General features: G+C 38.7%; 1 protein-coding gene across 1 annotated transcript; it reads right to left on the minus strand.

The window, feature by feature from the left end:
• Window positions 1-840: 840 nt before the first annotated feature.
• LOC110832779 (cysteine-rich secretory protein 2) lies at window positions 841-5,754 on the minus strand. The gene is made up of 5 exons (XM_022070082.2): window positions 5,663-5,754; window positions 5,278-5,414; window positions 3,588-3,733; window positions 2,591-2,791; window positions 841-2,068 (listed from the first exon to the last, which is right to left on the minus strand). The coding sequence occupies exons 1-5, from the start codon at window positions 5,748-5,750 to the stop codon at window positions 1,825-1,827; spliced, it is 816 nt and encodes a 271-aa protein (XP_021925774.1). The 5' UTR covers window positions 5,751-5,754; the 3' UTR covers window positions 841-1,824.
• Window positions 5,755-15,081: the final 9,327 nt, after the last annotated feature.

The raw sequence follows: 15,081 nt of genomic DNA on the forward strand, positions 1-15,081 counted from the left end.
TGGATTAGGTTGCGTTTTGGGTTAGGCTAGGATAGGTTAGGTTTGGTTAGGTTAAGTCAGGTAAGTTAAGGGTAGGTTATATCAGGTTGTTCTCTTACGATGGGTTTGGTTATCCTGGAGAATTTCTATCGTGTTCTTCGGGTGGTCGTGGGGTTATCCTGGAGAAGTGCTGGAGAATCCTGGAGAATTCCAGGGAAAATCCTGGAGAATTCCAGGGAAATTCCTGGAGAAGTCCTGGAAGGTCATTTGGAAGTCCTTAAGCAGTGGTGGTTTTGATCCTATGCAGATCGGTTATTTTGGATTTGTTTAAGTTTGATTGGAATAAGACTATTAATAATGAAAAATTATATATGTTCCATGAGTTCTGAGACAGTTGGAAGTCCACGGAGTAAGCTGAGTACTTAAGTGTCTATGATTTAGTGCGTCTGTGGCATGGACAATTTGCAGCAGGGGTACCATCAGTAATATATTATCTATACCAAATATAACAAGTGTAAGTGAGCAAAAACTCACAGCAAACACTGGGCACCATATGCAAAATATCTCTTCAAGCGTGAAGAGGAGACCATTCGGAACACCTTGGCATATTAAAACATGCAGCACGAGATCATTGTATGCTTATGGATATGAATGGGTTTAAATATCATTCATCTCACTCACATGGATTTGTGAGAGTCATGTATTGTTTTATGAACGCAATACTCTTCTGACAGTATTGCCACACACTCCTCTCCAAGAAGAGAGAGAATAATTAATTTGTAAGTAAGAAAGATCTCTACTGAATATAACAGAAATACCAGGGTTGATTAATTGTAGGGGCCTTTAAACAAAATATGCGCATTAGAGCTCTAAACGTATTTATTGTATGAAAGGCTATGCTATATGATGTTAGTTTCCAGTTTATCACAAAAACCATATTCGCATATGCAAAACAGGTATCCAGGAGACAAGATAGCTCAGTCAGTGGCTGGATGACTTGAGTTCAGTTTTTGGCATGGAGAAGATTCTTCTTCTCTCAGCATCTTTATCCAGACTGGTTCTTGTGCCTTCTGTTGAATGTGCATCAGGGACCCATGTCTCTGGGATAATGTAGGCAGGTCTCAAGGCATCTCCAGAGAAGACTATGAAGTTTATCCAGAACTATAGACTGAAAATTAATGCATTTAATCTCTTCTGATTTATAAAATATTTAAACCTGAAAGCCTGCATTTATCTGTAAGTAATTCTTCTAAACAAGATGATCAGCTAGTGGCAAAGCACGAACTTTGTATTTGTGAATTACCTGTTAAGACTGTCTTAACTTGGTTTCTTGTGGATTCATTCAGTCTTTTCAGGCATTCCTGGAATAGCACTTAAACTGACCACATTTCTATCAGATTTTTTTCCACATTTCACATCATAGCACAAGTCAGCATTGCGCTTCTCTCCCGGTTGGAATTTATCGAACACTAACCTAGCTGTTTCACTAACTAAGCAAGTGAGAACGAAACCATGCCGACAGCTGCTCTATTGAGCAGCGATCATGGCATCTGCTAACGCTCTGCACCAAGTTTTTACTCTGGCAAACAGATGTTTCTGTTAAGCAAGGTGGGGAGACAAAAAGTGAAAAAGAAATGGCTAGATGTGTATCCTGTCAGCTGCTCATGTGGGACAAGGAACTGAAGAATATGATACAATCACTGCTGAGTTTGTGGAGGAATATGGAATATTGTTCAGACAAATCTAAGGACCAAAACCCATACAAGAAGCACTGAACATCATGTACAATTAAATAAAACTGTGTTTGGTGTTTTAGGTTCCTTTTTTCTCTGAAAACAATAAATGTTAGATGATCCTGTCATGGCAGTTACAGGTGGCTGAACAGTGGCGGTGGCGATCACGACCCTCGTGAGAATAATTCTGGCACAGCCAGTCATGCCATGTGTTGTTGAGTTCTTGGCAGTTGGCCCACAAGTCTGCTGAGGGACATGAGTTCATGCACAGCTTCTTCAGGCGACAGTGTTTGGAGCATTGTGAGCATGGAGCCCCCTTCTTGTAAGGTCGCCCTAGCCGGTCCATGAAATTCCCTCTACAAAAGAAACAGTCTTCACAAACAGATTCTTAAAGATTTCTGTCTTCTGGGTTGTTGCGCTGTGTAGTCTGATCGATGTTTACCAACGTTTCAGAGGTCATACTGCCTATTCATCGCCCTGATGACGGAGGCAGTATGACCTCTGAAACGTTGATGGAAATCTACTAGTCTACATGGCGCAATAATCCAGAAGACAGCAATCTTCATACTCACCGCTGTGAAAACCTCAGATCTTACAAACAGATTCTTCTTAAAATTTGAGCTCATAATTTTAGTTTCAGACCATGTTGATGAATCAGAAATATTATAAGTCATACAATGGCAGAGATCTCTGTTCATCAAATTACATGGTGAGTATGTTTAAACATGGCTGTCTTCTGAGTTGTAGCACCATGAAACCTCAAATCCTACTGAATATGTTTTGTTTTCTTCAAAATGTATCACTTATAATGTCAATATTCAAAGCAAACAAATTAATAAAATAAAATTTAGGTAGAATGTAGACAACATTGTACTCACATGGGACAATAATTGCAGACATAGTTGTAATAGGGCTTGCCTTTAATACCTCCACGTTCACACTTCTGGAAGCCACAGCCCACTTTGTGTGTGGTAGCCCACACTAGCTGCGTGTAATGGCCCACCCTAAACAGGTCATTTCGTGAAGAGCCGTATGTGAAGTCATGCCTCTCCAAGAACCATGTTTTGATAGCGAAGTACCTATAACAGCGAAAAATTACATCAGATTTGAAGAATGTAGAAGAGTAAATAAAATTGTTGTTTTTGTTGTTGCTACTGCTCCTACAGTTGTTGATGTTAACTTGATGGTGCTATAATTCTAAATGACTGAAATCTCTTGGTTATTAGCATGAAACTAAGTTAGACTGTAAATAACTAGCTAGCTCTGTGGAGCAGAGCTCAGCTAGTCAATAAATTCCCCCAACTTTTATGTAACCTGAAGGTTATTAATGTGTTTACAGGAGCCCTCCACCAGTCATTATCCTAAGCCAGACTGACCATCTTTCCTCAAGACCAATTTTAATGTTAGCCAGCTATCTATGCCTTGGTCTTCTGAGTATTCTCTTCCCTTCAGGCTTTCAAACCAAGAGTTTGTATACATTTCTCATATACCCTAAAGTTGTTATTAATTTTGTAAGTTTGATTTATATAATTGTCATTTTCATATATTTTAAATTTGCTACATATTCAACAAATTTATTGGAAATTATTTTATTCTGAGTTGTCCTGTGTTCTGCAAATGAGGCATGAACATATGTATATTTCATATGTTTTCTAACAAACATTAACCGTAAATTTAAATCAGATTTTAAAAAATTATTGCAAGTTTATTGTAATATGGGCCAAAAACCCTGACACCAGTTTCAATAATATATTTTTCAAACTCCTGTCTGGCCATTGCACTTGAAGTTTCAAGTATAATTTAATCTCAGCAACTGTGAGGAAGAGGATGAATATTTGTATCTATTCCAAAAATAACAATTTAGAACTCACTAACCAGGGCACCTGGTGTGTGGACACAAAAATGTTCTGTCCACAGGAACCAAAATTGTCCACCCATCGTCCAGTCACGTTGTCATGTGTCAGCAGCATACACTTTTCTGCCCAGCGTTGGGCAGATCGGGCAGCATCTTTGTTCCAACTCTGAAATCACACACACACAAACAATTCCAATGTCTCGACTGTACTACACCACAATTTTTGTAATATCGAAGCTCCCTCTTTGTTTTTTACATGTATAAGGGAACCTTTAGGTTGCAATTTATCATTTATTCTAAGGCAGATGAACAAGCACAGACATTTGAAGGAATGGTAATGGTTTCTACTTAGACGTTAGAATTACAATCTTATTCGTGTTTTAGGATCAGCAGAAGAAACCACAAGGTTCAAAAGAAACCTGCCTGTTCTTCACGGCTTCTTACTTTATCTAACAGTGATTTCTCAGTCGTACAGATTTTACAAATTCGAGGCTGGCAAGAAACGATTTCAAAATGACTGTGAGATAGAACAGCTGTGTATTTTTCTGTATTTTCCTAGCATTCGTTCAGAAGGACTGAGGAAACCCATAGAATCTTATCAAGATAGCTGGCCTCTCAGCCGAGAATCAAAACTGGGGTTTCCCGAATATGAAACAGGAGCGCTTGTTCGTTTATTGCAAAATGCTGGCGTAGCTCTACTGAGTGTATGGGTGCGAAACGTGGTCTCTCAATTCGAGGGAGGAACATAGATTGAGGTTCTTTAAGAAGATTATTTGAACCTAAAAGGGAGGGAGACGGATTATGGAGAAAATTGCATAATGATGAGCTTCTCGGCCTGTACTCCTAACCTGATAATGTTAGGATAATTAAATCCAGGAGGATTCATGCGACACGTGTGGGGGAGGGGAAGGGTGTTTACAGGGAATTGGTTGGAAGGCCTGGAGGAAGGATGCCGCTGAGAAGACCTAGGCGTAAGTGGGAGGATAACGTTAAGATGGACCTTAAGGAGACAGGAGTCGATGGAGAGGACTGGATGTAGCTGGCTCAGGATAGAACCAGGTGGCGGGCTTTTGTGAACACGGTGATGAACCTTCGGGTTCTAGAAAGAAAGTGGGCTGTTCTTTGATAAGCCGAGTATACCATCGACTTTTGAAAGAATATCCTGCACCATAGAGTGAGTGAGTGAGTCCACTGAGTCTGTAATCTGCCCACATCCTTGCAATTGGGAATTGAAAGAACAAATGCTGCTATCTGCCATGTACCCATGAACTGTTTTTTGCATGTGAAAGACGTAATTGATAGAGACGCACTAGTAATTGGGCCTTGATCTCTTCGTTACAGATAATTACTTCAAAAATGAATAAGCTCGGACTCGTTTCTGCTTATCTGTAACGAAATAAAAGTGTTTCGTTCTGCAATTTGTTTAGGTATATGAACTGAAGTTTGTGAGATTTAAGGCTCTTTGCTCACGACTTCAAGAAAAAGATGTTGCGCCTTGTAATGCGGTAGAAGCTTATCGACGTTTCAGAGTTGCTTGCTGCCTCTGTCATCAGGACGATGATTATGGTGATAATGCTCTTCAGCTGGTAAACAACACGGAAAACGAGTGCCTTTTCAAAATAACCTTTCACTGGATCATGTCCTGAGCCAGATAAAACCAATCCACGCTCTCATTTATATTCTTAAGCACCATTTTAATATTATCCTTACCATGCTGAGCATGTCTGCTGCAGGGGGAGTGACGCGTGTCCGAAAGAAGTTGTGGTACAGCACGATGTTCCTCTGCACCCGCTTGTGCGTTGGTTCGAGTACCCTTCGCGGTATTTTGTCTCCATACACTTGGGGTCCTGAAAATAAAAAGTATCACGAGACTTTCGGTTAACGTGGAATAAGTCATCAGGTTTATCGATGCGATGATTGTGTTCGAACAAATGGCTATCCTCTTCGGTACGTTGTGACGCTATTTTGAGGCAGATTAACGTTGAGGTTTATTGAATCCAACGGCCTAGTGCAACTGTTCAGTAAATTAATTCATGGAAAGAGTGCAAAAATCGTAGACTATTTGAGATGTGATTATGGTAAAAATATTACTTACTGCGGTCCGATTTCCAGGCGCTGGTAACATGGAACAGGGAGAATGCAATGAGACAGCAGCGCACTAGTTTGTTCGTGCCGCATATCATCCTGCGCTACCTGCAACATGCACCACAAGAATATAACATTATTGCACCTTCGTACTTTCTGTAAAAAGTTAAACATTTAAATCCAAGTGGTAAGTATATGTACCAGCTGCTTTAACAGTCAGCAACACTTCATGTTTTACGTGTGGGTTTCATATGATTATTGCTGTAAAGAGCAATTATTTCCTTAAACAGCTTTAAGCAATTTATCTTTGCAATGGTGACGCGTTGTGTTTTCTTCGCGGTACGGACTAAATTCTTAAATATTATTTAGACGAGCTTCATCCTTAAAGGGGTAGTGTACAGATAAAAACCAACATTCGCTTCAAAATCATTATCTCTTGTCTGAAACAAAGATTAGTAAATAGTACAAATACATTATTTTATATGTTTGTATGCGCATGCGTGCGTGTGAAGCTTGATCTATCGCCGAGATGGGAAGAACATGGACTTGAGGACGAAGCACTGAGTAGAACAGATGTAATAGGACAACGGAAGTAAATTCATAATGAGGAATTCAGTAGCCTTGCCATATATTATTAGGGACACAAAATTAATTAAAATAAGATGAGCGAGAAATGATAAATACATACAAAAATTTTGTTGGAAATCTTGAAGGGAAGAAATTAGTTAAAATGCCTGGTGGTAGGAGAGAAGATGATATTACGTTGAATCTTGATTCAGGAAATGTGAGGTGCTGAATAATTTCAGCTTGCACAGTATAGAGTCTAATGGCGGGTGCTTTGTGATCGCGGTAATAGACCTTCGGGCAGAGCTACGTCGATTTGTGGGTGAAACGTGTGTATCGTACCCGGAAAGTGGCGTATGAGGGGCGGAAACTTGCTATGGGGGCACAGAATTTTGAAGCATTGCATTGGAGTGTCGATTATCAGGGGCGGTCCCAGAGGGTAGCAAAGTATGCAATTGCCTATGGGAGCCATGGTTCAAGGGGCGCTAAAAGGAACTGAAATCCATCAAAATATGTAAAAATAGAAAAATGTACTTATTCATAGGGGCGGCAGATATGCTCGGCGCGGGCCTGCCTTCAGGTTCCATTAAAGGTAGAGAATTTCTTGGCCAACTGATGATCTGCGCGGCGTAAATTCCGTACAATATTTCCTTCAGTCTTTTACCTCGTGTTGCTTCGCTCAACGATCAGTTCCGGGTTTGTTCACTGGAATTTTTCTCGCCATGACAGTAACTGTTAACTAGCATAGAACTTCCAATCATGGCCTTCGAGTTAATTAAGGTTGCCTATGTGGAGAAACAGGTTTGCAAGGACGTGCGAAATCTGTACAATTTTCAAATTGTGTGGGCGTTTGTCATAGCAAACAGCATATTTTAATAATGGGGATAGCGTATATTATTATAATTCTGATAACAGTGTAAAGATATCTGTTCTATTGCACTTTAAATGCCCGTCTGTACATCAATTCAACGTAGATATTTGTATTTTAAATATAATCATTTCAGCTCTTTGCATTACATATTTGAATTAGCAACTTAAGAAAGTCTTTGCTATCAAACCCATGTGTAATGGACGAATAGTATTAATAATAACGGTGTCAATAATTGCAGTAATTGTAACCAACCATTAAAAGCCATGATAACGTGGTTTTACCAGAAAAGGCTAAGAATTCTAATTCTTGGGGAAATAGAGTTATTTCTCCAGGATTGTTCATGGATCACACACACACATGCATATGTGCAAAGTCTCAGTCAATGCAAACCATGTCAAGAATGCCCATGTTTCTTTCCACACATTTATCATGACGTCAGAATTCAATGTGCATAATATTCTTTGAGAAAGGTCAGAACATTCATTTAAATGTCAGACTAAGTTTGCTACTGCAAGAATAAGTTGTTCTTGAAGAAGAAAACCAACTATACATTAAATCGAAGGTTCATAGTTATATTTTAGTAACATAGGAAAAACATAGAGATTTTTAATTTTTATTACGCTTTAATTATCATCGGCCATGTTACTACGCATAATGGAAAGTGTTATGAATCTAGTGCAACAGTTCACGAGTCTTGATGGACATCTGACGATCGTTATTTTGAAAAAGTAACGTCGTTTTCAAAAGCATATTAAATTTGTGACTGGAGCGATAAAGTCGTGATTTAAAGTTTAGTGATATGCGTGCATACTGCATAATAATGTTGAGATACAGCACATGAATGGAAGCTGCCAAGAGTGGCTCACCGGTTCCCTCGAGTTCAAGGAAACACCGTGTTCTAACCTTGAGACTGTCCATAGCACAGTCTGCTTCCAGAAACGACGCACATTTAGTCTAGGTAAAGCCAGATTTATAGATATATGCATCTGTTACAATCGCTCTCGAATATCTATCGATTGTTACCGATAATTACTGGTGCGTAACTCGAAGTTTGTCACGATTATTTCCAAGGCATATGGATGACACTCTTTATAAAACAATATATTGTCGAGTTATCGTAGTAGTTCATTAATTTCAGATGTATTTATTTTTCCATTTAGAGTGCACACATTTTTTTAAAATCGTTCGTTGCTATTTTAATAGATACAATGTTTCACCTGTGTAGTTCTTTATTTGAATATAAACCATAAGCATAATTATGTACGATGGACCATTTCTGACATAAATGATAAAAAAAATTGATTTGAGTAGTTGTTGTAAAATAGACCCAACAGATTATGGGCACAAATAAATGTTCATCAGATCTACTAAGCAGTTTCTGATAATAAATATTTGGATATATAGACGGACAGACATACACTTTGAGTCAAGAACACACAAAAATGTTGATACAGAAAGGTTCCACACTGATAAGACTAGCAGTCACATTATCTTGTGCCTACTAGGTGGAAGTAGTGACGTACTGGACCTAATAGTGCGACAGTGAGGCTAATTTTAGGTGATGCAGTCAAACATATTTCTTCTCAGCCTCAATAAATCTCTGGTCACTGACTTTAATGGATACTGATTGTTGTTCTGTGTTTTACCAGGGGCGGGGATAATTGTTTTCAGCAGCGCACTGTTCGTCTCACTGACGTTTGTGCTAGAGAAGACAATAAAAATGTAATTTTGGTCTATATGGACAAAGCTGGTTTATCATGAAAACCCAAAACACGGTCCAAATTCCAGTCAAAATCGTCATATGAAATGTAAAAATAAAATTGTTTCAGAATTCATTCTTAATATTAAACAGAGCAGTATGTCTGTCTCGTGAGAGCTTGAGAAAACGAAGATATTTCATACACAGTTGTGTAGACGTCTATTTACATCCGTGGAGCGTCGCTCAACTGATTGAACATTTTCCTGCTTCAGGTTCCCGCCAGTAGACCGTAAGTTTCGCTACTTGAACGAACTTAATTTCCTCACAAAATATTTCCTTAAAAACTATTCCAATATTTTCCTCCCATATATTCCTAGGTTTCTCATTCCTGTTTCAATTTTTGGAGGTCCCGAAGACCCGTAATCTCGATCAAGGTTAATCGTGATATAGCCACCATGTTGGATTCCATAATATATAGCATCGGGTTGATCTCGAGTTTGATACCGATTGCATTAAAAACGTAAGATTGGTTTATATTTCTTATAGGTTACAGCCTGAGTGTTTGTTTCTCTGATATTTCTCACAAAATGTAGTCTGTAAACTGTTCAACAATATTTATAGGTCTGTGCACTGCCTCTGTTTTACATGGTTGTAAAACCTTGGCTAACCACTTTTTGCAAAATGTCGAGATATTATCATTAAAATAAGCCTTAACCACTTCTTCCCAGTTTATTATTCAAATATCAACCGACTATTCGAAGTAGCGTTAGCCTTGCTAGGTTTATGAAAATCAATCTCTCAATTTGTCTGTCCGTTTGAGAATTTTCGACCAAGATTTCGTATGCGTTCTTATGGCACACACATATTGCAAGATCGGATTCATCTGGCTCCCGATAAGTACCAGTGATGGGCTCATCTTGACACGGTAATGAACCTTCAAGTTCTATGAAAGTCTCTTAACTTCCTGAGCAGTAATGACTTTATCAAGGACGATTCAGCTCTTTGGAGCTAGTTTAATTTACTTTCCCTATGTAATGTATGAGAGAATAAAGATATTGCGCAAACATTTTTGTAATCATATTATTATTTATAACTATTATGCAAATTTACTTTCAACAAATATGAACAAAATTAGTTGACTCATTCTCAGTACTAAAATTGACAGGCGGCATCTTAACCGCACCTTCTGCACGCTTATGATATTGAAATTCTGCAATAATACGTTAAAATAAGCCACGACCGCTTCATCTTACGTTTTTGCCAACCTGCGTCATTCACAATGAATCGATGTTATAAATATTTAAAAAAAACCATGGTAAAATAACAATCAGAATCTTACATGTTTAAATCATCAAGTTCTTCTTTATGCGATATCTTCCAAAACCACATTATCTATTCCTGGTAGATCTCTGGAACAGGCTGGTATTTGATGTCATTCGGGAGATCACAGGTTCGAATCACGAATGGGTTTTCAGTTCTCGCAATTCACTTTGTATGGACTTCGTTAATCCCTCCATGCAAATTCTGGCACAGTACCTTGAAACAGGTGACATCCATCTCCTTCCAAATCCGTACCTATTCACCATTTATTAATATTTTCTCACTCAGAACATCGTCTTCAACCGTCAAATTTCCTATGAATTAATTAATCTTGCTTCAAATATTTTATAAGTGCCTACCCCAAAATTTGTATGCTTTTGCTAGAAATTTGAAGTTCTCTCGGCACTGAATTTGTCGATTGTGGTCTGCTGTGTTTGACGTCTTCTGTTGGTTTTAGCGCGACTTTAATTTTCCTACATACGACCTGTGTATTTAATGCAGAATTGAGTTTCAAACTTGAGACAATTAAATGTATAAATATTAATAAGATTTGTGATCAAGGATATAAAATATAAAATAAATGCTACGGACACCGTAAGGGGTGTGGGGATACTTCAAAATCTGATTAAGACGAAAAAATCTAAGCGCCACTGGACTAAACTTAAAACGACACTCCGCTAAAGCAAAACTGTTGTCACATCTTAGGCAGCACTAGTCCCGGGTGATATTACTTACCTTCTGAGTAAACTCGAACAAGGTCGCTTTGTCAGTCCGTGGCACCACGAACAGCTGCTCAGAGCAACTCCACCATTCCAGAGCGCTTCCAACCGGAGAACAAGAGTCTGACGGCGGTCCAGAACTGCGCGGACCACAGACTGCGACAGGAGTTATAGGCTCACACACAACTGGTCCTCAAGGTTCCGCTCTGACGTGGCGTGAACAACACAAGGCTGTTATCTTTTCTCATAAACGATAAAATAAAGAGTACAATAAACACAGCAAAGTTAAACACGAATGTAGTCACGGAAAACAGGGATTTGGTAGATTCTCAGTATAAAAAGTGGAAGAAGGGGGTATATACTCGTATGCACTGTGAGTTTGGTAATCGCTGTGGATGACTAAGCTTTCAGACTGCTGCAAGTGCATTCACCGAGTGACGCGTTGTAGAGGTTAACAGTCCTACACAGCATTTGAGTGGTCCAGGCCACGAATTTCAACCTGGAGATCGTCCGTCAGTCCTGACTGAAGTTTCGTGTGGTTGTGTCCAGTGTCTCCTACCGAACAAATGTTGCGTGTCTCAAATTAGGTCACAGCCGTTTGCAGCCTGGTCATTGCGGTAATCCATCATTCTCAACCATCCTACCATCGCCATTCTCCGACCAGTTGGTAAAACGTCGCTAAATAAATAAAGTGATAATAAATGTGTGATTTTTTAAATTTCAAACACTCTCTCTATCTCTATCTCTCTCTCTATCTCAAGAACTTCTCGCAGAATGATTTTGAAATTAGTCTAGTCACGTATCTACCATTTGGTTTTAAATACGATCCCGACATACGTAGAAATTTAGAAGAAAATAAACATTTTAGGATATTACATGACGAGGAATTCGATAATATCGTCGCACCATCGTTTGTAGTTAGGTCGCTATGGACTGGGCATGTAACTAGGATGAGAAGAGAGGAAATGCAGAATTTTGGTGAGAGACCTCGCTGATCAACGTTCACATTGCAGAAAACCCTGGATTCATATGGAAGGATAATCCTAAGATGGATCTTAAGAAGACGGAATGCGAGGATTGAGCTAGCTCGAGATCGTTGTTCAGTGGCGAGTTTTGGAAAAGCAGCGTTAAAGCTTTTAAAGTTATTTTAAACGTAAGCACTGAAATTCAACGGAACCCGTTCTTGGCCAAGTATATAAAATGAACGCTTAATGTGGAGGTTTCTTTTGCCCGTCCTCGTGTTTTATCTCAAAAACTACCGACTGAATTTGAATAAAATGTCGAATTGAAGGTGAACGCTGAACGTATTTTCCGTTTACTATTTATTAAGTGTCCTAGTCTTAATGTTCATTTTTATCTTCAGGCCATTTGTGTAAACATCCTGTAAGAAGTCAAACGCCCGAAGCTCTTTTAGCTTTTTAGAGCATTCCGTTCAAATTGTATTTATAACTGAATGCGACAACGACAAACATTTGAGTTCATAAATGCGGTCATGACAAATTGTTTTGCTTCGAAAATGCTAATCTAGCTGTAAAAAATCAATGACTATTTCTTATGTAAATAATAAATAAACGCTTGGTGAAGTGTGGATTTTTGTCTTTGTATGAAGTAAGGCTAATCTAGATGCTGTGTTGCTTGTCATATAGCGCAGTCATTATGAAATATGTCGCTTTTGACTCGTAGTGAATTTTTATCCGGCTGTCTCTTCTGAAGACTTGAATCACCGAACCCCCAAAAAATGTGTATCACAAGTAATACTTCAAATTGCGATGTCATGTTCATAATAAATAGGAAAAGTTTCAGTTGCCAATCACGAAGTTCCTTGTCATATCCAAGAATCACTTCAGAATCCGTCGAAGGTCCAAATATTTTCCTGAGAATTTTGTTTTTAAAAACTTGCAGGGTTGTGTTGCTCCCACAGAGTACTTCGTTTTTATCTAGCCAGCAATAACTTTATTTTAATTATATTTTGTGTATACTCAGACCGTTATCAAACGGATTCCGATATTTTACTTGCAGATTACATTTATCGCACACACACAGCAGAGAAAATTGACTTTTAGAATGAGTAAACCTTCGTTTTATGCTTGCAAATGAAGTTTGATTTTTGTATCGTCATCTGTTTCAGTATTTCACTACAGCGTTTCGTAAATGGATTCGCTGTTTACATCAGATACAGTGTATTCGCGCGACTGACATTTTGAGCATAACGAATTACTGGAATCCAAGACAACTGTAACACAGTCTGCATAAACGTTTTAAAAACATGTGCCTTGATACTTTACATATCGCGTTGTTATGCAATTAGGAAGGTCAGTCACACCCAACACATTCAGACTGGTCTACAAGATTTCTCTTGAAACGGAAATAAATTAATGGGTCATCCCTTCGAATGAGCTAGACTCAGCCGCAGTTGAACTTGGACAAATCACGATGTTTGTTCTGTGACCCTGTAGCACCCAAACTTAGAAATGGACCTTGATTACAATTAAGTAAAACCCTGACGCGGACGAATAGCAATTAGTGATACCACATGCCAATTGAGGTCGAGTGGCAATTAGAATCATAGTTTTCCTCGCACCTATCACCCTGCACGATGTTAACAGTTATTGTTTAATTCATGTGCGATGTGTGCGTTGACTGCACAAACGAGATTGAACCTTACAAATTCAAGAACACTGTTTTTTAATCCTCTCAAAATGCTTTTTGACAAGTTTATAAACAGACCATGAGCTGGACGATCGGGCTTCGATCCCCGACAGGGGCGGGGGATTTTCTTCTAGCCATTACGTCCAGTCGGTACCTGGGGTCCAGCGTCGTTATGCTGACCACACACTCCCACCTAGTGTCGAGGTTGAGAATGAGTAGGAGCTATACTACCTCACCCCTCAAGCGCTTACATGGCGCGTAACGGGATGGCGTTTACTTTACTCTTTTATAAATACGCCTACCGAAGAATCCAGTGAATCGAACAGTACAACCTCGAAACTCCTGAACCCTCTGTGATGTCTTCACGAAGGCAAAATTCCATACGTACAAACTGCAGATCCAAACGGGCGAATAGAAATCTGTAAAGGGTTTGTTATTTACACAGAAATTAATGAAAAATTTAGGTTGTAAACTGCTTTCTGGTGAAGTTAATATGTGTGTGACCGGAGACGTGAGTAAACTTGAGATGCCGGTCAAAAAGATTCTTAAATGATTCTCCGGAAACGAAAAGGAAGCAACTTAGAAATAAATGGCGTGTTGTGGTTCATGAACTGTGAATGTCATTGGTCCGCCCTGATTTGGAGAAGTTGCGAAAATAACGTAAAATTGAACTACTTAATTTGGATTTTGTTCCAGATTTTTCTTGCATTGTAGTTACCGATATATGATATCGGACACTTTAGATGTTCGCAGAGGGGCGTGAACAAAATTATTTTTGTGAAAATCGATGTTAGAAATAAGATTTTTTCTTCTTCTAACAGCTCTGTTATGTAATGCGAAAGTGTTGGTAACTGAAGTCTAGAACCCAAACTCCTCGCTTCGAATGTTCTCTTGTTCAATATTACGCTAATTGATATTTATGAACCGAGGAAAACAAGTCAGTTAATGTGTCAAAGAGTAAATTGCTCCAAGCAGTTACAAGTAATAGAAGAGTTTCAATGTCGTAATAGATACTTTACTGCCACACGAATTTATCTTTTAATAGCACGTCCGAAAAGTCTATAACCAAAGGCGAAATCATTTATTTTATTTCAATATTTTACAGTATTACTCGATGTCTGCAGACGAAAAATGCACGTATCCTTGGATCTTCATTAGAATATCTACGTTGACATGATTTAGATTCCTATGTTTGGAACCGCTCTGATTTCTTTGGAATAACAATTTCTTTTGTGGCAGCTTCGCAGAATTCCCTCGAGGCTTTAGAACAACTTGAATGTAGGTTTTACTCCTCAGAGACTGTTTCTTTAAACTTCCTCAACAATATTCTGATAGCGATGGGCTTGTAACTGAGTTGTTAAATCTCCATGTCTTTGAGGTCATACATTATGTCTGTAAAAAAAAAAATAATTTACGTGCGTTTCTCTAATACTGTAGACATTTTTCGCCAAGATACCAGAAAAGAAACAAAATCTTGGTGGTGTTCCAGACTTTTCGGTCGGCCTGTAGGCAACAGTGATCTTGAACTTGAGATCTTTTCATTCATATTATTGCGTTACGACAGCTATGACGTCATATACCTTAAACTTTAAACAACTGAGTAGTTA

This window comes from Zootermopsis nevadensis, unplaced genomic scaffold (assembly GCF_977971745.1).
Source record: "Zootermopsis nevadensis isolate Lab colony 2312 unplaced genomic scaffold, Znev_1.0 Znev_ptg000028l, whole genome shotgun sequence".
Classification (NCBI taxonomy): Eukaryota; Metazoa; Arthropoda; class Insecta; order Blattodea; family Termopsidae; genus Zootermopsis; species Zootermopsis nevadensis.

Excerpts from the sequence above, each read along its gene's own strand:
- LOC110832779 (XM_022070082.2), bottom strand. The coding sequence starts at position 5,750 with ATGATATGCGGCACGAACAAACTAGTGCGCTGCTGTCTCATTGCATTC. Across the intron at positions 2,792-3,587 it reads TCCACACACCAGGTGCCCTG|GTACTTCGCTATCAAAACAT; the intron begins GTTAGTGAGTTC and ends TCGCTGTTATAG. Across the intron at positions 2,069-2,590 it reads GTCTGCAATTATTGTCCCAT|AGGGAATTTCATGGACCGGC; the intron begins GTGAGTACAATG and ends TTTCTTTTGTAG.